This window comes from Acromyrmex echinatior, chromosome 7 (genome assembly GCF_024713525.1).
Source record: "Acromyrmex echinatior isolate Ae372 chromosome 7, ASM2471352v2, whole genome shotgun sequence".
NCBI classification, from domain to species: domain Eukaryota; kingdom Metazoa; phylum Arthropoda; class Insecta; order Hymenoptera; family Formicidae; genus Acromyrmex; species Acromyrmex echinatior.
This window is the reverse complement of record NC_141858.1, coordinates 9,887,663-9,912,653: the sequence shown is the minus strand read 5'-3', so window position 1 is coordinate 9,912,653 and position 24,991 is coordinate 9,887,663. Positions and strand designations below refer to the sequence as shown.

Below are 24,991 nucleotides of genomic sequence, written 5' to 3'. Positions count from 1 at the left end.
ACCATTACGTTTTAAAGGAAAACTTTCAAGTTGAATTTTAAAAAGAAAATTAAAAATCTTCTACGAGTGTACAAAACAAGGAGACTTTTTTTGCGCACAAGCTTCAGGTATAATACTCATATATATATAATAAACATTACTTGTTATATATAAATTACTGAGAGATACGTTACCAGCAAATCTTAAAAAGAATTAGTAAAAAATAGCAAGGTAATACTCTCAACAGAAAAGATCTCTAAGAAAATTAACTTGACATAAAAATTAAAAGACAATAATGAAACCTACTTCATAAAAGAAGAAAAACAAATAGAATGAAGAGATATAACGCAATGATTTTTTTCTCATATATTGCTAATTGAGTATCCAATTGCAACGTACATATGTTTCATCTAACAAATATCTAATAATAACCTTATAATAACAAATATAACTATGGATCTCTTTCTATTTTGATAAACTATTCTTGCGTTTTTTTTTCATAAATAATAAAGAAATATGGCCAACTCTCTATATTAACAGTAAAGGAAATTATTATATCTAGAGACGTCAAGACAGAGAGATTGAGAGATCCGTTTTAACGTCAGATCCAATAATCTTCTAATCAACATTGCCATGTCATGGAAGTAACGATCATTCCCGCGGCGTAACATTCTACCTGAATCTCGAATAATTGACGCCTTTATTAATTATTAATGACACCATCAATGTAATAAACCGCACGTGAATGTACAAAGGGGAATTGTGGTCTATGTTCGGAAACCACGAATAAGGCTTGAATATAACGCCTCAATCACAGTAAATAAACTAAAAATTCTTCATAGAAGATAAAAATTAAAGTTATTTTAAATTTAAAAAAAAAGAAACTTGAAGATACTTTTAGCGAGATAGAAAATTTTAATCATCTCTGTAATTATTTTAACGACAATTTTGTTATATTTTCGAAAAAGAAACTGTCACTTAATTCATATTATATAAATATTAGGAAACGAACTGTCACATACATTAATGAAGATTATGAAATTTGGTTCTTTGATTTTCTATATTATATTATATATGTCACAATTTATTATACAAATTTGATAAATAAAATTTTTTGAGTTTATGAGTTGTGTTTCATAAAATAAGAAAAATAAAGATAAAAATTTTCAGTGTCACCGTTAAAATGCGCTAAATTACCATTCTGACTGCTTTAGATGACTTTCGTAAAATTCAGATTAAGTGAAAAACATTCGTATATATATATAAAAAAATTTCAAATAATCATTTTTCTTAAACTGCTTGAGATCTTTTCTTTTTACACAATAATATCAATAGAATTCTGATTGAGGATATTAGATAAAACCGAATTTTTAAATAGTATGTTAAATAAAAATTATAATCATGAAATTTCATGAATTTTTCGATTGGACTTTTTAGCGCTCTTAACAAACGAAAATTGAAAATCTATAATGCAAAAGTGATTAAAGTAGGTACATCAGATGCTAGTCGCATAATAATCAATTCAATCAATTGCAGGGTTTAAAGATGAAAATGTGCCGCTACGGATCTCAAACACGCGTATAATATCGTCAGACGCGCGATTAGAAATCTCTTGCACAAAGAATTCAGAGTATGGCGATAACGAACGATTCGATTTGGAGTTCCATTCAAAGATGCGAAAGGATTCGCTGATCGAATATTTCACAAACGATTATCGTTAAACGTATATAGGTAAACGTATATATAGAAAGTATTCAGAATCATTTTGCATTCTTTCATTTTTATAGATTTCCCGATAAATTTGCAATCAAGTTTTTCTGCAGCAAAAATTCGAACATCGATTTTGCAGATAAATGCATAATTTTCTATACAGTCATATTTGCATTTTTTAAATATCGAATTAATAATATATGTGATAGTATGAAATACGTACATTGAATACGTTTTTTTTTTAGAATTAATAACAAAAAAATTATTTTTAGATATGCAAAAAAAAAGTTTAATAATTATATTTGTATTCCCTCAATAAATGGAAGAATAAAATTTTCCATATAAATTATACCTCATACGCAGCATAGCAAATAAAGAGAGAGCAATGTTTTGGAGAGATTTACGTAATAAAAAAAACTTAATGTGCGCCAGTGAATAAAATTAAACTGCATGTTCAATCCTTTATTGCCCATCTGAGTATCGTTTTTAACACTTGGACAACATAAGTACCTATATGGCCTTTGGGAATTTTATCCCATGAGAGCATGTTAAGCTATATTGCATAATTATATTGTTTTACGATATTCACACGCTATTCTGTCTCATTTTGTTTTGTTATAACTTCGGCACTGTGCGTATTAAAACAAAGGTCTGTGTTGAAAAGCGAATCTGGCCGAAAAACGATGGCCGGGTGACAAAGCTTCGAGTGAATTTATTTCGTATGAACGTGTTGTCCAACAGTCAGAAAATAATGGACGAACTATTTTGTCGAGGCACAAGGACTTTAATAAAATAGAGTGCGTCAATTATTCAGCAACTATTTTTTTCAACCTATGAATATTTCCAGTCAGTCTTGTTAAAGCATTTCCACCTAACTAAAGTAAACTTTTTTTAAATAACAGCGTAATATGCTTCGAGGCAATGTTTCTCTTATTTCTGAGACAAATGAACGAATGTAATGAACAGGCAGCTCTAACTTTGTTATTACTTCATTTTACTACTACTGTTGCTTCTTCATTTGTTACTGCTTTCCTTTACCAAGCATTCTTATTTTTATTTATTTTTTTGATTCGTTACTTTAAATATTTATATAATTCGTTGATTTGCTACAATAATGACGACTGAAAAATTATCATTTCGGAGTTGTTCATAGAAAAAAACGATAACATAAAGAAAAAAAAAAGAATATACGTAAAAAAAATTCTCTAAAATCTTTGAAATCTAACTCTAAAGAGTAAAATCTCACTCTTAAAAATCAACAATTAATCCACACTTTATCAAGACTGGCTCAACTGTCATCCTTTATCATTATTTAGAATTAAATTCTACTCCAAAAGATTTTAGAGAGTACTTTTATTCTTTTATAATTAATAAATTGCACCAAAATTAATATTATAAAATTATTCAAATATTAATATTATAAAATTTTAATAATTTAGAGCACTCAAATTCATTTTTCAGACAACTTTGTTTTTTAAGTTGTATCGTTGTTGTAGCAAATAAGCGATATACATGTATATTTTAGGTTTTTTATATATTTTTATTTATTTCGTTGTAAAGTATTATATATAATAACGTTATCTAGTGTAAGCAGCAGAGTTAAATATTTTTATATCAAAAGAGCTTAAAACATCACCGTTTTATAACAAGGATCACGATTGGAAATCTCTGATTACAGTTTATTTCCAGCGATGTAAAAATAACGAAAACCGAAATAATCGCCGGCAGGCTGCGAAGTCTATTAAAGTCCATTAAAGATAGAGTCTTATCGTATATCTCTTGCTCATAATCACGCCACCGTCGTGACGAGAGAGGCTTTATACTATTAATCAGAAATCCATGAACAGTTGTGATATCAATCGGCTATTGTTCATGCTTGTTCGATCATCCACGGTTTATCCCGCATACGACACATCGCTATTGAAGTATGACGTCGAATGTGTGGGTATGCGTTTAACAGCGACGAACATGTACCGAAACGCTGATGTCTCGTCTCTTTCTCTGATAACCGAGAATCGCTTCGATTACCAATAACAACAAGGCAGTTCACATTTATGCACTGTAGAAGCAGCAATAACAAGAATAATGAGACGCTATTGCAGAAAAAGGAAATAATATACTTGCAAATGCAGTTGTTTTCTGTACTTCATGTAAATTTTCATGCTCACTGACCGAACATGATACGCAATACCAATTTGTTTATTCTTTTACTTTTATAAGTACACGGAAAGAAATTTTGCTGAGATAGCTCTAAAAATTCAGCTGAATAAAGATCTGAAAATAATTTTGTGAATCAGCGAAATAATCATGTACAAGAAATAATTATTTACAAAAATTGTAAATTTCCAATCATATTTAGATAATTTTCTAATCATAAAGATGTAATTTCCATGTAAAATTACATGAATTTTTTTCAATGTAGGACGCTCGAATTTACTAGAATGGCAAAACTTTTAAGAGCACTATTCATCATGCTTGAAATTCCTACAATCATTTGAACGGTCCAACAAAATTATTTTCAGATCTAGCAAAATCTATCTAGCAAAATTTTTAAACACCAATAAATTTTTCTTTCCGTGTAACAGTTATTCTTTTCAATCTAAATTAATATTAAACAAAATATATATAATAATTTATTTTGTTTTTGTCTCTTCTTAATTTTAAATTTGGAAAGAACAAAAGAGTCACAATAAACTAGAGCTAAAAATAGCCGATACTAAAGAAATTAATATTGAAAGAATCGACTTAGAGAAGAATGTTAATAAGTAGTCAAAAATAACTCTTCGATTTCCAAGTTTAAAAATATATTTATGACTGATTCCCGAATGAGACTTCTGTCGAAGTATCATTCATTTAATTCCACTAAATTTAGACAAATGATAACACCAATTAATCTACTTATCTTCTACTTGTACTTAGCGTTTAATGAAAATTCGCGGTTCCTAATCGCTTGTACTTAATCTTGTACATCATCGACGAGACAAACGCATCGCAGCACGATAAAAATAATTGTGACGCTATAGAATCGGAATCGAACAACGACGTGTCTATATTACATGCGGACTTGCACATCACGATGCAGATTCTAAAAGCGCACACAACTACGTCCGCACGTATCGACCATCAATGCGAAGTTTGTCGAACGCGTCGTCGACTTTACCAGCACTTGAGAGGTTCTCACGATGTTGACGAGTTCCACGTTTCAAACAATATACGCCACTCGATGCATATTTCTCGCACGTGTGTGTTAACGGAGGTCGTGTCAGTTTGATGTACATGATCCCCACGGAATAGCAAAGATTACTACCTATCAGAAGGTTGACTCTTCCGTTTTAGCTCGCGATAGCGCGGTGGTTTTCAATCGACAATCGTGGGAATATTCATGAGCGCGCGCAATGTGCTGCTTTCCGCGATACTTAATGTCAGATTTCGCAAAAATCTCGAGATGTCGTGCGTTAGAAATACTGTGAAAGTAAATATACAGAAAACATTTAAGAACTTCGTGGCTCTCTGAGCTAGAAAATTTATTGCAAGCAAAAGTTGCATTAAAATTTTGGAAACGTGAAATTCACTTGAATCTAAATAATTACATTTAGATTCAAATCAGATTTAATCACAATATATGCATTTGGTTTATGAAAATTCTTTTTCTTTTTTATCATTTGTAATTCCAGGAATGTATCAGAAATTGCGTTATGACAAGTCAAGCATTCGGAAAATCTGCGATTAAACTTAAGGAAAGTTCCGACGTACCACATGGATATATGCAAGCACGTAACAAGCGTGCACGTGTACCTACAATGGATTAATAGAGCATAGTAGTTATTGAATAACATTTTAGCTCTTATGTCTATATTAACCTGCATGTCCCCCAAGCTGGCCTATCCATTATGATCCTCCACAAAGGATACTTTGAGGATATGAGATCCATTCCAATAGATTAATTTAATAACATTGCTATTAATCCATTATCATATATGTATATAAGAATTTGTTTGGTACACACAGTATATATATATATATATATATATATATATATATATATATATACTGATAAATCTAAGAAAATGTTCAATTACTTCAAATTATGTTACGTAAAGTAATTATTTACGTAAAATAATTGTTTTGACAACATCGCAAGAGAATACAAATGTATCATGTAATTAATGAGACGTATTATGGGAGTAAAATTAATTGAAAAAAATTGCATTTTAATTATTATGCGTAATAACTTATTAATACGTTATATATAATTTCACTTTTTATATGTTTTACATCTAAAGATGATTATTGTATAAATAATAATATATTACAATAAATTAATATATTTATAATTTAATTTTTACTTTTTGATTTATTTTTATTATATCTTTTATGTATTTTATTATCTCTATTCATTTTTGGAATGTTTTTAAATTAAGCCGAGTATAAAAATATTCCCATACCGCGTTAACTATATAATTTAACTTATTTTTCAGGAAAGGCTTTTGCTCAGCGTGTTACCAAGGCATGTCGCCATGGAGATGAAAGCCGATATAGCCGGAAAGCCGAAGGACACGATGTTTCACAAAATTTATATTCAAAGACACGAGAACGTCAGGTATGTGATGCCAATGGTCCGCAAACGAATAGCAGCGACTTAAAACGCGCACCGTAAAAAGAAGTGCCACTTTGACATTTTGCAAATGAAAGTTTCGCTTTGTTATAAAGCTCAAAAGAATTTACATAACTATTTTATACATTACGTCCTCTAAGCACTACTTAAACTGAAATTCACAGCAGATTAAACATCATAATCCTTGCTCGCGGCTTTTTACGTTATCGTAAAATTTGCATCTTTTTGGATTTTAAACTCGTCGTAAAGTACCTCTACGTTTGATCAAACGCAGTCAGTGATGAATCACAAATCAAAAGCACGTACACAGAAAGAACAGTTTTACTGAAGTATCTGAAAATTTAGCTAGAGACAGGTCTGAAAATAATTTTGTTGGATCATCAAAATAATTATGTAGAACATTCAAACTGGCTGCTAGAATGTCAAAATTTTTCAACATGTGCTTGAATATCCCGCATAATTATTTCGATTATCTAATAATAAAATTATTTTGAGATCTGTAATATTTATGTAAATTTTTAGATACACTAAGAAAAAAAATTATTCATTTAAATAAATTATTTATTTGATTAAATTAATTTCTTTGATTTTATTTCTTTTTCGTTGAAAAATGTAGGTATTTAATTCTCGTTTTAACGATATAGATTAACTTTAATCTTGATTTAATTTATTTTTTATTTTTTTTTCTAGTTCTAAAAATTAAAAACAGGACAAAGAGTAAATTAAATCGAAGAAAAATTAAAGTTAATCTATATTGGTAAAAATAAACATAAATCAAATATAATATATTTAACTTAAATAAATACATTCTCCTTCAAAAGAAATAAAGACGAGCTAAATTAATTTAGTCAACAATTTTTTTTTCGATGTATCTTTTTCAGCAAAATCATTCTTTTCATATATTTTAGTATAATTTACATCATTATTACAATATTGTATCATGAGATTATTATTAGATACAAATAATTATGCAATAGTGAGCGCATTATGCAGTATGAGATGATATGCAGTACGAGATGATATGCTTGATCGTCTCATAATGCAGTAACGCCAGCTGCTTCAAACTTGACGATTTATCACGGTACAGTGCACGCAACATGATAAGCACACGTGGTTGCATAAAGAGAATTCTGGATTGGTTTGAAGTGGGTTGAGATGTTACATCCAATCTCTCGTATCAGACGTCTCACCAAGCTCGGATCAATCTAACTTAATTCGCAACGAGCAAACGTCATGTTCATTTAACTTTACAGAGTTTACAAACTTACGACAATTTTTCGTCTCTAGTTTCCTCTTTCCCAAATGTTTAACGCGACATTTTCCCATTTGAGGCAAAGTAATTACAGAACTGTTGACAAAAGTGTTTATTTAGAAACTATTTGTATCAAAAATTAATTTGAAAATTAACTTAATTGAAATAACTGACTTTATTATTAAATATTTCAGCATTTTGTTCGCCGATATTTGTGGATTTACTTCGCTCTCCGATCAATGCACTGCCGAAGAGCTCGTCAGATTGCTCAACGAACTTTTTGCACGGTAAGAAATGATAATAAAACGAAAGAAATATTTTTGATACTAAATCCGTACAAAATATAAAATCAACGCGTATTAAGATGGATAAAATTTTAAAAATATGGTCGATAAATCTCAAGAAATTCGCCAAGCTATTTTATCACAATCATGCATTCAAATCCTTTTTTTTATTTTTATATACTTTATTCAGAAAACGTTTAGAAGCATAACGGATTATTGTGTCCGCGATATACATATATTTCCACTTGTTCGACTCGATCAAAATATAAATTTCTTTCAGTTTCCTTCTCTCAATACAATCCTGTCTCTGATCTCTTGAGTCTTGCAAATATTCTTGTTCGTCCGACTCACACAGAATCTTTCGTACATCAGCGAATACAAATCTCTTTTGAAATCTCACGGACAGATTATACTTTGTCAGTTTGACATCAGTTTAAAATGTATTTACATTTCTCAAACTACGTACACGTTATCGTAAAACTAAATTAATATATCAAAAACTTTTCTTGATTTTTGCTTACAGAAAGGTAAATTTATTGAACTTCAATAATATAAAGTATTTTTAAATTCGTAGAAAAACTATATTAATAAAATAATATTTTATGAACATTAAATCAATTTTTAGGTCTATATTTATTGAAGCTTCACTCTTTATCTCTGATGAACATTGTCAATCTGCTACGTTTGTATCAAGAGTTTCTAAACCCTCTTAACTCTTAAAGCTTTACTCGTATTCCTTATGTTCTACCAACGCTCGAGTCTTTTGACAGCTACGGATCCGCGTCCCTAGTGACTTTTCGGGTCAATAGGGTGTACTTATCCTACTACCAAGAGGGATTTGCTAAGAGGTCATAAAGACCGCTTTCATTCCTCACGATGATGCCAGCTTTTATATATCAGTACAGCCAAGATCACTTTCCGGGATTTTGCGAATGTAACACTTTCATCTCTATAAGAGAAGATAGAAATATCCCTTTCGAAAAAATGTTCGAAAAAGAAAATGAGAAAAAACAAAAGATCAATGTTTAAATATCATTGAACTTTCGTGAAAAATATAAGATGATAATTCTGTGATCTGAGATCATTAAAAAATTATATCGCATATATATCCTTGGAATTAGGCAAATCGAATTAGCAAACTAACCATCGCTTATCCAAGATATATTTGTCAAATATATGTGTTATGTGTAGTGTTTAAGTGGATTGATATTGTGTAACACGGCAATATTTTAATATCATTATTAAAATAGGCTACTATATTACCTTTCAAAGACTTAATGATAATGCGTTAATAATTGAGTGATTTAATTACTATTTGAGTCGTATGTACGCAACTCCATCGAGACTATTATTTCCTACGTATCACTAAACTAGATTAACATAATACACGCTACGTTATGAGGATTTGGATACGCGTGAAATATTAATATCGTCCTTCTGGCGCTCTGAATTAATTTCGTATAATATGCATCGCGCGGAACGCGACGTTACTGAATATCTAATCTGAATAAACCGATTATCTCACGGGTTATTAGTGTCCTTACTTTTGTTGACGCGTCATCTCTCTGTCATTTCAAATTAATTTAACACGATATCGCATTTACCGCACATAATTCTATTCAGTGTCAATGTCAAAAAAGGATAGTAGTAATAACATTAGATATTTAATTAGAAATTCAATTAAAACTTTAGTAAAGAAAAGGAAAAGTTGCATATGTAGCGTGCCTATATTTTAGTAAATATTAGATAGATTAACATGCGGTGTTTACTTAATTCTCATTAAGTTGGTATTAATATTAATACCAAGGTGATGTAGATTTAACACCATGTGGATTTGAAAATCCACATCTGTTAATATTAACATCAACACGGTGAGAATTATATATAGACTGCATGATGTTAAATCTACATCAATACAGAATATAAATATAGGAAAATATTACAAAAGTTGCATGAAGTGTGGACACATAAGTTACATAAAAGAAAATAGCGAGTATTTCTATACTTAAATTGTGTGTTACGAAACTGATTTCCGCGAAAGTAACTTTGATTGCAAAAGCCAAAGATCTGCGTAATATTTCCACGAGAAAATTCTTTTCTGAGGCAAAACTCCATTCAATAGTTCGGTTTCTTCGATATCATAAATCATTACATTAAATTTTCATAAATATCCCGCAGGTTTGACAGGCTAGCTGCTGAGCACCACTGCCTCAGAATAAAGCTCCTCGGAGACTGTTATTATTGCGTTTCTGGACTTCCGGAACCACGGCCAGATCACGCTCACTGTTGCGTAGAAATGGGATTGGACATGATCGATGCAATAACGTAAGTCCGTACATTCCTTCATTTCTCACGTAAGAACTTCAAGTTTTTATTACATATTTTGTTATCAAAGAACAACGTTGTTGTCTTATATATATGTCGCTTTTTAAAACCAATATATATGATAATAAATAGCTAAAGCATAATCGAGATCTATGTCACGATTCAAAATGTATCCACATTAAAAATTATAAAATAGCAAAATAAATCTATCACATGTTCCATCAGCAACATCAAAGATCCATGTAATACCATTCCTTATCCTCATAGTTCGTTTGATAACGTACAAAGGAAACATAAAATAAAAATAATTGAAAATAGAATCTCAAAAGCTGCCGAGGGGAAGAAAGATAAATAAATATAAAAAAAAGAAGAGAGAGGAAATGAAAAAGGATAGGAAAGACATAGCAACTAGCAGATCAAAGTAACATTCGAGCAATAAAGATGCTTTCGTTTAGAATCCACGAAATGACTACAGAACTTCCGACAGAGTTGTATCCATGCGCTACATATCTCGTATTTTGGTTAGTTTCGTATTTTCATAAAATGCGTTTCGTCAAAGAGGAGATTTCCTCGGAGACCGCGATATGTATGCGACTCACGACTGAGGTCGATTCGCATCGTTATGAAAGACTAGTATCCACAGGTCACTGCAAGCGGATGGATTCCTCACGAGTTTAAATTTCAATTCTATCTCGTCTTAAACTTCACCATACGTTTCTCCTAGTCGGACTTGCCGGGAAACTGTTTCATTCGCGATCGGAACAGTTATCCGTGTGCAAAAATTTAAATTTTGTTCGTTTTAAAGTATTTATACGACAAATTTTACGAATAAATGCGAAAACCAAATAATAAATCAAAAAATATTGAAGGACAATCATTGTAACTGGAAGAGTAATTATTGTTATTAACTAACTTTAATCCAAAAAGTCAATATTTATATATTTATTATTTATAAATGTTTCCTTCTTACTTCCATTAATAACGAAAGTACTTCATAACTTTTTCAATAGTTGAAGACTTCGAACACCAAAGTAATCACTAAGTAGACTTAATGGTAAAAAAGTTTGCTTGTTTGTTGTCACAAACTCGAAAGATATAGTTATTCATCTGTTACATGGCCTAATGATAGGAGAAACAATAAATTCTCATGTCGGTATCTCCGTAGATTGGTTCGCGAGGTAATGGCCGTAAACGTGAATATGAGAGTTGGTATCCATACGGGCCGAGTTCACTGTGGAGTTCTCGGTCTGAGGAAATGGCAGTTTGATGTTTGGAGTAACGACGTGACTCTAGCCAATTACATGGAAAGTGGAGGTATACCCGGGTGAGTACAAACAATTTTGTTAATTCTTATTTGACTTGTCCTTTTTACATTAGTCTCGATTGACGATAAATTACATCGATATAATTTTCTGCATAATTTTTAGCTGATTAGTTGCTTTACTCCAATTTGTATAAAACTTTTCGATTCGTTAAGTGCACAATCTTAAATAAAAACATATATCGCAAACAAATTATCCTTGTTAAAAGACATTTTCTTAATATTGAATTATTACGACGAAGTTAATATTTAATAAAAAGTATAATGTTTCGCAGACGTGTGCACATCACGAAAGAGACTTTAGATTGCTTGGGCGAGTATTATGAAGTCGAGGAAGGTCGCGGGGGTGAGAGGAACGCGTACTTAAAAGATCATAATATTAGAACCTACTTGATTGTCCCCGGAGACACATTTAAGGGCAACATAACTAATTCTGGAATACGAAAAACTTTCCCAGCAAACAGTAATGTGTCCAAAGAAATGAGGGTTATGGGTCATGGTTCGCAACACGGAAAACAAACCAAGTAAGAGCTCCTATTGCTGTTTAATTTATTAACCTTTGACATTAAAATGTCACGATATTATAATCTTATTGCTTAAATAATGTCAAAAAATTATCAGCATTACGAAATATTCAAATGTTAAGGTAACTCCGGTATATAACACTGCACCTCATCAAAAACTTAATTTATTAATATATTATGTATGTAGTTTTCAGAAACGCGCGCCGAAATGATTTTTCGGTCTTGAAAACACTAACTCTACTAAATTACCGCAGTAATGTCACAAGTTTAATTGACTAGCAATTTAACAAATATTTGATGCTTATTCACATCTTCGAAATGATCTTAATAATATTGAATAACATATTAAAATCTGTAAATAATTAATTCTTATTGCGAAAAATATTTACAGATTATAATTAAAAAATAAACTTTTTGAAACCCTTGCTTTTTTGCCGTATATCCCATAGAGATGGGATATATGCCTACTCATAGAGGAAGGGTATGTACGGCTCATGAAAAATTTACAAATAATGCATATAAACAAAATGTATAATGTATACATTAACTTATAAAATGCGTTTATAAAGTTTTATTAAAGAATAAGAATGACAAATATGTATATGAATAAATAATCTTCCCGTTCGCCCAAAATTCTGTATGTATATCCCAAACAGATGGAATATACATACAAGACAAACAAATAATACGAAAGCAAAGCACTTGTATTTTGCTACAAAACATGCTTTATTATTTCCACTACACGTATGTATCACGAAATAATCACTAGTCTTTTACACGCCCTACAGTAATCATTTTATGTAGATTGTAATTTATGATGGCGTTACTTATTACAGTGACAAATCGATTCAACTCAGAATAATTTCATTAATATTAACAGTAAGAAACTGAAATCATAACACAATACTAATATAACATAAAGGCATGTAATAGAATAGTTGCGAGAAAATTATCTCCCCCTCTCCTTCTATTTTTTCTGATTTCTGCGGTGTAAATCCCAGCGCGTATTTGCCGGAGTTACTCTACATAATTTTATGGCAATTTAAGATTGTTCTAATAAATTAAAAAAATCTAAATTAAAAAGTCTAATAAATTAAACAATCATGACTGTTATATTTTCTTATTACTATTCAGATAAATCAGTTCACCCTAAAAAATAAGCAATAAGTAAAATAAAAATCAACTAAAAGGGAATAAATAGCCAATTAAAAGTCTACGCGATCGCTGGTGCGCAAAATTATTTACTTATTGAAAATAATATAACCGACGTTTTCGGTCGATTTCCTTCTCAATGCAAAATTAATTAATTAAATAATAAATTATATATTATAAGTTACAGAATATATAATATTTAAGTCAATTTGTCACAAATTAAAATACAAAAGTACGAAACATATATCGGATCATATCATTTTATTACTGCAATGGAGTCAGAGATTACAAAAGTGAAACACAAGTCTAGATGTAACAATGGTCAGTTGGTAGATGACCAATGTTTAACACCACTCGTTCTGATAAAATAATGATTGAAGCTGACAAGAGATCTGCCTCGGTTTGTACAATAACTTAGTGAAAATCCTTGATATCAGTAAAAGTTGATAGCATAAAATGTAAATTAAGAAAAAAGGCAAGACTGTACAGGTCGGAGGTTCCAAGAAATTTAATGCTAATGCCGGCGCGGCAGTACTGTAACTTTCAATGCAATAACTCGAAAAGTTCTTATAAAGAAAAGGTTTGTAACCAGTGTTCTGGAAACACCTCAACGTCAGCTATGAAGATGTGCTGTGAAAAATAGGTAGCTCCTTAAGATTTTGTGTTGACCTTGAAGGCACTTTCCAATTCTATTTCATTCTAAAATCCAATTAATATCATCATCTAATAAACCTTTTTTAAACCTTATTACTTTTGTTTCAAACATTTTTTAGATAAATCAATATTTTTTTAGATATTAGCCGTTTCTGTTTTTACCATGCATTATAGTATCAAATTTCTTGAAATCTATACAATCTTGTCTTTTTTCTTAATTTACATCTTATGCTGTTAACTTTTATTGATATCAAAGATTTTCACTAATTTGTTGTGCAAACCGAGATGGTCCCTTGTGAGTTATTGTGATGTTCCAATAAATTATGAGTCAAAGCGAATCAGTGAAATTAATATTGTGTCTATATCTTACGAACGTTGAAACTGTAATTACACAATTGTAATTACACAACTGACCACTGTCACATCTGGACTTGCGTCTCACTTTGTAACTACTGACTCCATTGCGGTAACAAAATGATCCCAGATACATGTTTCGTATTTTAATTTGACAAATTAATATTGACATTATGTATTCCGTAATTTATTGTGTATAATTTATTATTTGATTAATTAATGTTTTCGCATTGAGAAGGATCGAAAAGGTCGCTTGAAACGTATGCGGATTATTTTCGATGAGTACATAAATAATAACTTTACGCACCAAAAACTGCGTAGGCTCTTAATGCTTAAGGCTTTTATATTTCCTTTTAGTTGATTTATTCTCAGAGCCTTATATATTTTTGTTATATTTTAAAATAAAAATCATACTTATATTGTAATAATAAGTCGATTAAAATAATTAACTCGATGCAAATATTATATTGGAATAATTTATATCACAAATAAAAATCATTGAGTAAACTTTACGTATTTTTCAATTGGATAATACTTGATGTATACGTTTCAATAGATTAGGTTTTGGTGAAACCATCGAGGGCGAAAAAGATCCTGAAGATGAGGTGAACGAGTATCTGATGAGAGCAATAGATGCTAGAAGTATAGATCGATTAAGAGCGGAGCATTGTACGCCGTTTATATTAACGTTTCAAAGACCGGATGTCGAAGAAAAGGTAATAAGTTACATTACAAGATAAATGATATACTTAAAAATAAAATAGGCATAAATTATCGTAATATATTAAATTTGTTATGAAACAATTACAGTTATAAATTTATTTCGTCCAATAGCTTCTAATAGTTTCATATTATTTGACATAAAATAAATTTAATATAAAATTATAATTTTATTTTACACACTTAAGCGTGAACACAATAGCGTTTATTAAAATAATTATCTAACTTTTGCAATAAAAATTCTATTTAAATATTTTAAACATATGAATGATCTTTCTCGAATTTAGAGATTTAATTAATTTAATAGTAATTATATATATATATATATATACACACACACGCAAAATATGAGCTGTAATTGCGTACTGAACTGTCCATGTATACAATTGAGTGTGACCAAACTACGCAGTAATTCATATTAATAGAAGATCGTTTGAATTTAATTTTGGTTAATTTGCTTAAACATGTATTTGAGTTATTTCGGATTTCACGTAATTGAACTATGTATCATTGATTGAACAGAATTGTGTCGTCATTGATTGAACAAAATACTGCATTTTTTCATCAAAATCGTCTACAAAATTGTCTAACAACTGATAATATGATTGAAAACACTCCATCCGTTAGCAGTAAACATACGTAGAAACAATATGCGATATTGCAATTATTTAAATAACCTGTTGCAGTACTCGCGCGAGAGGGACAGGATGCTCTCGGCTTATTTTGTGTGCTCCGGTTTCGTCTACATGGTTGTTGTGGTCGCAATAGCCATCACCCTCGCTGGGTAAATATACGTACCAATAAATCCTTCTATATAGCGGCAGTGATATCTTCCTTTTACTATACTCTTGAGACCCGATGTGTAAAATACTCGTATTTTATTGACATTGAATTGTCCTTTGTTCTAATATTTATGGGCACTTTCGCGAAAATCGTTCGATAAGTTAGCGTATAAGACGGCATAAATCTCATAACATTCGAAAAATTTCTCGCAAAAGTAGCTCGAGAAAAAGCGCGTTAAAATGTCCCCTTTGTCTTCTTAGGAGCGTATACTTCTACGTTTGCACGGCGATTAGTGTGCTGGTAATAGCCCTGGTCAATGGCATTTTATTGGCGGAAAAAAATGAGGTAAGAACTCACAGGTGTGATACATTAAAAAAAATATTAAATTTTAATAAACATCTGTTTGAATACACTGAGAAAAATGACTGATTGAAAATGGACGAATCCGAAGAATCTAATTATCTAATTTAACTAACATTTTTTTATTGAGTAAATATTTATTTACTGTAAGCAAATGTTTACTTAGTATTATTCAAAGAAATATGTATTAAGATTTAGTACATTTTTTTCCAGCATACATTCTCTTGAGATCCGAATAAGTGTATGAATTTTCACTCTTCCCTCAGGATTGTAAAACTAGATATTAGTAATAGCAATTATTGTCTTTCTTCCCCTTGTGGCTATTATATAAAATCATACATCTATCTACACAACAATTTAAATAAATCGCGCAATACATCACGTACAACGTCGAGTCAAAACTCTCTGAAAAAGAGCCACTTCTTTTTGACCCTGACCAGATGGCAAACTTCCAGGTCACTGCCGAAACCAGCAATTTTGGTCACAACGCACTCATTAATCTTTCCCGATCCTGAGAACCTTTAATTATCTCTTTATTTAATTAGAAGTCTAGAGGTGAATAAGGACAAGAGCACACGGTAGAACAAAAGTCAACTGACTGTTGTATCATTTATAAAAAATAATTGCTCTCTCTACTTATAAATAAAATTGCTCTCTAAATTTCTTGAAGTAAAATCTTACTCTAAAAGAATTAAAATACTGTTACTATTGAAAAAGAGTGAAAAATTTGCAGAATTTGCTTAAATAAGAATAATAGAGTTTCATTCTTTTAGAGTGAGATTTCACTCCAAGAAATTTAGAGAGCAATTTTATTTATAAGTAGAGAGAGCAATTTGTTTTTTATAAATGACACAATAATCAGCTGACAAAAAAGGAGATTTTTTTTCCTTTGAAATAAATCTCTCTAAAAAAAAAGTGAAAATCTGCCACTCTTATTCAAGAGTGCAAATTTTTTACTCTTTTTCAACAGTTGCAGTATTTTAACTCTTTTGAAGTGAGATTGCACTTCAGGAAATATTTAGAGAGAGTATATCGTACTCATTCGCCGGATCATATACATTGCCATGAATTTTCCATAAATAATACAACGATCGATTAATATTTTATTTATCGTTCTTGCCCTAATTGTGCGCGTTTCACAGAGGGTGCCAAAATGGGTGAGAAGCATGGCGTTACAGATCTTTGAGAATCGCATCATCGCGCAGAGCATCGCATCCATCGTCGTATTTCTAACGTTCATCACGGTATTATCGCCGCTGGTGAGTAATAATCAAAGCTTAATGCAGCTATTCTTTGTGTTTTATGTTAATATGGTACACTATCTATGAAACTATCTAAACATTTCTCGTGCATCACGACAACCACTTCTTCAAAAATATATGTAAAAAATTTGCATTGGTTTATTATTTTTTAGATTATTGAAAAATATGAATATCAAAACTTAAGAAATGTTCAAGCTGACAAATGTAACCTTTAAATAAATTCAATAATTCAAAAATTTTAATATTCGAAAAATCGGAAACAAAAAATCCAAGAGATGTAAAATCCATTAGTTCTATAAGACATTAATCACGCGTAATAAATTAAATAAATGATACGCGAAGCTTTCGACCCATGCTTTCTTCTCTCTCTCTCTCTCTCTCTCTCCCCACTTTCTCCCTCCCTCCCTCTCTCTCAGTTTTTTAATCCAATAATCGGTCTCACCGTTTACTTCGGAAAACTCATATTAAAACTATAACGCAATATAAATTAGTCTGCCGAGCCAAAACTTTTAGTAATAAATCGAACGCGAGCATCGATAAATCATGCACGCTACAGAATAATAAAGTTGCCATGAACGTTCGTAATTAAATCACAAACGGACGAAAAAAATATCGGTCCACAAATGGATTGTGCAGAGCGATCGAATGTTTTGCATTCTCATAGTAAAATAGTAAACAACGACCGAATTTTTGTCGTTTTTTTCTCGCTGCAGATCACGCTGATCGGAAGTGAGGCTTGCGTCAACAATAACTCGTTGCCTTTCGCTGAGGAATCGCCGGATGAGCATCCCAGCGTGATGAGAGTACCGACGAAGAATATTGATGCCTCCGGCATTTGCGATTATATTCTTTTCTGCGACGTAAGTTACATATGACATCGGCGTTAAATAGACAGACAATGATTAATCGAGTCTTCGCTCGAATTTGTTATGAAAGAAAGGTTGATAAAAAAAGATCAGAGATACTTTCAAAAGAAGAGACTGCACTTATGATCTCACGGCTAGAAAAGCTATGCAAGTTTAACGAACTCATAATCTATTAATAAAATAGAATTCTAGTAGAATTCATGCAAAATTAATGTTAAATTTTATGCAGTTAACTCTTTTATTAACTCTTCCGTGAACTCTCCTTGTGCACAATATTTCACCTTTTCACTACCATGTTTCAGAAGGTTCTCGCAAAAAAAATGTAAAAGTAAAACGAGATAAAATATATGCAAAACTGCAGTTTTTTTGTTGTTCAAAAAATGGAGTTTTTGAAACATCATAACGAAATTTACACAAAAATATAAAAATTTTTTGCTGTTTAAATTTAATATAAATAACGGGGTATTCCATATGCATTGACGGAAAAGTTAAAATAACTACAAATTTTTAAAATTGTTATATTGTAATTAAAGAACGTATTCGTCGGTCTCGTACAATTCCGTGACGTTAATAGAGAACTTTTAGTACGGACATGATATACAGAGCGATTTTCACGAAACTATAGGAATTCACAAACTGACACTCCGTAACTGATTGCAGTTGTTTCCGGTTCTGGTGATGCTGGTGATGGTAACCTGCGCGGTGTATCAGATCCTAACATCGGTCTTTAAAGTAGCCGTATTGAGCATTGTTGTGGCTTGTTATCTCGGGGTCAGCATTTACCAGGCACTAAATGAGGACGACGTAGAGCCCGCTGGAAGATGGTTGGCGGGTGTACTAGTGGTTTTCTTCATGGCCTGCCTAGTGGCACACTCCCAGCACACAGAGGCGACCTACAGGTCGAACATTCGAACATGCTTACACTTTAACATTTCGCTTCTCGAAACTTACGCGACGTTAGCTCATAGATACGTCCTAAACTTGCACGTTAGAAACCTTTGAGGCCTTCATGGAATTTCCCACGAAAGCCTTCCTCTCATCACAAACAATGTCGCGGATCAGGGATCTCATGAACTGATTTTCACAGAATAATTTTATAGTCGAAACATGAGCCGCGTATATAGAGATGCAAGTAATATTCAGAATATTTCAGGAATATATTGACACTTTGAAATCTAATTAAAGCAAATATATTTTACTACTAAAAAAATATGTATATATTGTTACGTACAGATTTATAAAAATCTGCCAATTACAATGATATATATTAAATATACGTGACATGATACGTATCAGAAATTCTAGAACACACATGTCAATATATTTCATAAAACTTTCTGAAAAACGTGATATAATTTGTTAAAATATTTTTCATGGCAAAAATAGATGAAGACTATTGACATACATATTGTACCAATACAGATTGGATTTCTTGTGGAAGTTACAAGCGACTGAGGAGAAGGAGGAAATGGAACACTTGAAGGCCTACAATCAGAAATTGCTCGCAAATATACTTCCGGAACACGTGGCCGCTCATTTTCTGTCTACTGTCAATTCAGACGTAAGTTCTATCTGACAAAAAAACAAGTTCAAAAAGAAATCTTTCACAATAATTTTATAATTTTTTAAATGTATTAAGTAAAAAATAGAATAAGTACTATTTATTATAATGATTGTATATACATTATATATTATATAATTATGTATAATATTAGGTGTTGGAATTAATTCGTAGCGTTTTTAATGAAAGAATGTTATTTATTTCACATGAGCATTAAAAAATACATTAATGAAAGTACTTCCCATCACTTGTAAAACGCTACGAATTAATTCCAACACCTAATATATACTATATATGTATATTATTATTTATTATTATGTCAATTTACCATTATATCATTTCTATGTCAATAAAATATTTCAATTTAAATATTTCATCGAGAACTTATACATTTTTGCACAATTACTGGTCAATTCTTTTGTACTCTGCATACTTTGAAAAGTGAGAAGTTATACTTGAGACAAAACAGACATAAAGACTGGGATACTCATAATAAGTACATTTTGACATTTCCTACGAAATGTATTTGACATTTCCTAACGAGGTTAAATGATTATAGATTAAATTACAGTTCACAGATTATAGATCAATTTACAGTTGCAAGCTGGATGTATTATTAAATTCATAGTCAAATTATATCCAATTTGAGTTACTTTTATACGTCATCATTACTTCTATTTAGTATATCGTTAATTTAAAACAATGGAATTAAATAATTTAAGAAATTAAATTAAATTTGATTCAAATTTAATATCATTATTATTTACTAACAAATGAATACGTTAATATGGACGTTGTTTACATTGTAACTAACTGAAGGAATGGCTTAATATTTTGCGGATTTACATTTTGACACACATAAAGAAGTTAAAAATAATAAAATATTATTTAACTTAAGGGATTGATTTAGTGTCCTTTAATGTCTAACAGTGTATAAAATAAAATCTTACCGTATATTTTAAAGTTCTTAATTGAGAGTTAATTGAGTTTCAGCTTTCTTAAAAGCTTCGTGACAGCGACATTTTCATAAAAGCGGTATTTATTCATTTCTTTTCCATTCCTTCTCTTTTTCTAATTAAATTGCAAATTAATCCTATATGATAATATCCTCATTTTTCGTATATAAAGATCACTTAGGTATAATGTCAAATATTTATAATTTAATTAAGGATTACTTTTAAAATTTCAAAAGTAATTCTTAATCATACAATTGTATATACACAAATTACGAATCTGTGACAACTAACATGTTAAATCGTCCAATTTCTAAATTCCAAATTGATATTCAATAGTATCCATTCACCTAATTGTGTCCTATCTATTTATTCAATTTGTCCTGTCCTATCCAACAGCAATTATACATTTAATGCACGAAATTAGATATCAAATAATAATAATAATATTTATTGCAAATATAGATTTCAGTACCACTCTCAAAGTTCCTCAAAATAATTAAAATAAACTATTAAAAAAGTATATCAAAAAAGTATATCAAAAGTCTACAAGAAATTAATATAATTAAAATGGTCAAAACAATTATAGTGTTTTGAAATTAATATAACTATTTATACATGACAAGACTAAACAAAATTCTTGTAAAATATTAAGAAATATATATTCTATAAAAAAAAATTAAACAGGCATGTCTAGAACGATGTCGACTGTTTCGCAGGAATTGTACCACGAACAATGCGACTTTGTGTGCATTATGTTCGCCTCAATACCAAATTTTTCGGAGTTCTACGTAGAACTCGAAGCGAATAACGAGGGCGTGGAATGCCTCAGACTTCTCAACGAAATCATTGCTGACTTCGACGAGTTACTTGCTGAGGAACAGTTCAAGTACATCGAGAAGATCAAGAGTACAGGCGCTACATATATGGCCGCTTCGGGTATGTCTCTCATAGAATTCTTTTCTTTTTTTTTTAGTAGTATTAATTTTTTTCAACAATTCTTGAATTTATTCCCAAAAATTGCTATCAACTTTTATTATCGCTCCAGAAAAGAGCGGTACTGCGTTTACAATTAATCGTTGAGTCGATCAAAATTAATTGGATTAAATTTAATTATGTCTAGTCGGCTTGCAGACTCATATAATAAATTCGTAAAAGCATGATAAAACATTTTATCTTCATTGCACATTTCAATAACTAACTTTTAATTTATTTATTTGTTATCACCACCGGATATATTTCCAAATTAAATTTGCGTTCAAAATTCCCTATTTTAAATTCTTCTAACAAAGTTTTTCTAGTTCCACAAGGACAGATCTAATTTCCCACGGCCACTTGATTTTTCGCGCAATTTCCTAACAATTTCCTAACAACTCAGACTCGTTACTCAAATTAGAACACTGCGATCAGAACAACGCCGTCGCGCAAAGTTCACTCTAGTCTTTTTTTGTTGCTTTAGGCCTAACGAAAAGCACATGCGATATGCGGGATTACAAGCACGTAATCGCAATGGCGGATTACGCCCTGAGAATCCGCGAGCAGCTGGCCTATGTCAATGAACACAGCTTTAATAACTTTCGCATGCGTGTGGGCATCAACATCGGACCGGTAATATTGAATAACATGGAACGAGCAATTTCACTGTATCATTGCATTCTTTGTAAATAATCCGTAAATTGCATTCAGCGACGGAATGAGAGAGAATCTGAAAATATGAAAACTTGTGTAATATAATAACTCGAAAAAATTATATCTCATATCAATTTTAAATTAATTTAAAAAATAAAGAATATAATATTAGAATTAAATATAATATTACTTTCTCTCAAATTTTAATATATCTTAAAGAAAATTGCCTGATATTAATTATAATTCTTTTAATTCTAAAGATGATTCAACTTTAAATTTCTATTCAAATTCATAGCTCTTCCGCGATATTTCCTCGTAACGCAAATTTTGATTATTTCATTCACATAGCACTCGAACTCAGCTGCGAGAAAGAAAATCGCGGTAAAGTTGTCGAGGATTCTCAAGAGAGAGACTCAATATGCAACGCGAATTGCGCAGGTGGTTGCCGGTGTGATCGGTGCCAGAAAACCACAATACGATATCTGGGGCAACGCCGTGAACGTGGCCTCCAGAATGGATTCTACGGGCGTGTTAGATGGGATTCAAGTCACCCAGGAGGTTCGCGATATTCTGATCACTAAAGGATATCCGCTCACGTGCCGCGGAACGATTCAAGTCAAAGGGAAGGGCAGTATGATAACTTACTTCCTGGACGGGCCGAGAGACAACACGAAATCTAATCAGATGGACATCACCAAGACGAATTCCAATAACAACACCGACGCCATGGAGAAGACAGTCATCAATAATAGCAGCGGGACTGTCTGATTGGTATTGATTATTGTTCATTAATTAAACATTTAATATATTAGTTTTTCTAAAATCTACTTCTCTTTTAAAAGTGAAATTTATCATACAAGTAGAAGCCAGATAAACAAAACTCTGATAAAAATATTATAATTCCAATTTTCTTCCGAGTTTCAAATATCTTAATTAAATATTCATGATTAAATTATTTAGAAATATAAATAATAAGAGTATGAAAAGCATCGCTAAAATTCGAAAGAAAAAAACTATTGTCTCATAGTTTCGGAAATATGCATTCGTATTCTGATCAATTTACTGAATACGTACGATGCATGTTTGATGCAATTTACATTATGGCATCACAATCGGCCGCATAATCTCGCGATAAATTTGGATTCGTGAAGGGAGAAGGTAAGCAAAAGGGGTTATTATCTTAGGCAAAGTAACAACCTGTAGTAATACATCGCGAATATCTATCCGAAATAGTCCGCAAATTATTGCCAGAACATGCAAATATTTTACTTCACCGTGAGCTTCGCAATTTTAACCACTTTCAACTTTTTCAAATATACATTAATCAGTAGTTTTAAAATATCCTCATACCTACTTATTTTTTGTATTATCCATGATGTACAGTATTAAGTACATAAAATTTCATGTTATTAAAAAGTTGCAAAAGTATTGCAATTTTAAACATTTAATTTAAATTAATACTTAATTTTAATACTGTTTTATAGCAAAGCCTTTTAATTTATTGAACAGGACATTAATTTATTAGCTTTTTCTGAAGTTTTATCAGTTTCGGTTTCAAAATACGTGGAGTGTTTGTTTATTAACTTGCAATGTTTTTTATGTTAATATTTCTTTCAATAAATATTAGAAAAATTCTTACAAAGAAGTAATTTACTATTATCTACTTTTTTCTAGATGCTTTATATATTTCTATTTATTATTTTATATATACGTACAACCATTAAAATTTTATCACCGTGACCATGATATATCTTGTTAACATAAAGTCGAAACTACATCCAACTACGACAATTTGCCACGGAATTGAAATACTCCTATAGATAGGGGATTGTTATATAACACTTTCAACTATATCGCATGAGATACGCGCTTACTGGTGAAGACACGTGCACAATCAGTTGCACAACGGACATTTATTGCACGAGAGCAGGTCTCGTTATCGAGAAAAATTTCCACTTTGTGCGAAATGTTTCACATGCAAGCAAAAATTTTGTCTGCATAATAACATGTGCAGAGGTAAATTAGTTAAGTTAATAAAACAATTGATATTGTATAAATGACTTAATGCCTGTTTCTAACAATACAGTTAAATTTTAATCTTGGTTTAACTAACTCTTCAACTTTTTTTCTAGTTCTAAGAATTAAAAAAGGATGAAAAATAGATTAAACTGTGAGTTAAATAAACATTGCATTTTAATAAATCAATGTACTATCAAAGCTGTAAAATTTTTTAAATGTCAATACAAACAACAAAGCATTACTTATTTATGACTAAAATACTTTACTGTGAAAAATGTATGTAATGCTACCATAATATTTCTGCACTTTTATAATTTGCAAAATGATAATGGAAATTTAAATTATATCGCTCAGTTACAATGGATGCACAAAGTAACTGAATTAATTCTTCAAATAATTCGCAATTTGATCTTCTCTCATAAATGTGATCAAAGATTCAATTAACGAACAGTGTACCATAGAAAATTGAAACTTTCTACAAACTCAACATTAATTTCGGGTTGCAAACAAATATTTGAAAAAGTTAAAAAATTTCCGCAGAAAATAGGGAACTTGTATGTGAGAAACTTCTTGCAAACACATTTGCATATAAAATTAAATTATCCTATTTCATACAAATCTTCCGAAATAATTGCTAGATTATTTTACTCGCTCTCGTTAATGAATCG

The 24,991-nt window shown here is 30.8% G+C and overlaps 2 protein-coding genes across 6 annotated transcripts in view; one reads left to right on the top strand and one right to left on the bottom strand.

Moving 5' to 3' along the window:
- The window catches only part of LOC105154478 (hypothetical protein), a 211,892-nt gene that overhangs the window by 126,747 nt on the left and 60,154 nt on the right, over positions 1 to 24,991 (bottom strand). The gene's annotated exons all lie outside the window — the stretch shown is intronic.
- LOC105154476 (adenylate cyclase type 5) overlaps positions 1 to 24,991 on the top strand; it is a 141,196-nt gene that overhangs the window by 111,519 nt on the left and 4,686 nt on the right. For all 3 annotated transcript variants that reach the window (XM_087407702.1, XM_087407701.1, XM_087407703.1), the window contains 15 exons: positions 6,168 to 6,289; positions 7,751 to 7,843; positions 10,019 to 10,165; positions 11,331 to 11,489; positions 11,762 to 12,010; positions 14,727 to 14,886; positions 15,577 to 15,674; positions 15,934 to 16,018; positions 17,176 to 17,292; positions 18,009 to 18,155; positions 18,822 to 19,060; positions 19,584 to 19,722; positions 21,395 to 21,614; positions 22,135 to 22,283; positions 22,743 to 23,075. In XM_087407702.1, coding sequence (XP_087263828.1) covers positions 6,168 to 6,289; positions 7,751 to 7,843; positions 10,019 to 10,165; positions 11,331 to 11,489; positions 11,762 to 12,010; positions 14,727 to 14,886; positions 15,577 to 15,674; positions 15,934 to 16,018; positions 17,176 to 17,292; positions 18,009 to 18,155; positions 18,822 to 19,060; positions 19,584 to 19,722; positions 21,395 to 21,614; positions 22,135 to 22,283; positions 22,743 to 23,072 — 2,454 coding nt within the window. In that variant the 3' untranslated portion in view covers positions 23,073 to 23,075. The remainder of the gene's footprint in view (positions 1 to 6,167; positions 6,290 to 7,750; positions 7,844 to 10,018; positions 10,166 to 11,330; positions 11,490 to 11,761; positions 12,011 to 14,726; positions 14,887 to 15,576; positions 15,675 to 15,933; positions 16,019 to 17,175; positions 17,293 to 18,008; positions 18,156 to 18,821; positions 19,061 to 19,583; positions 19,723 to 21,394; positions 21,615 to 22,134; positions 22,284 to 22,742; positions 23,076 to 24,991) is intronic.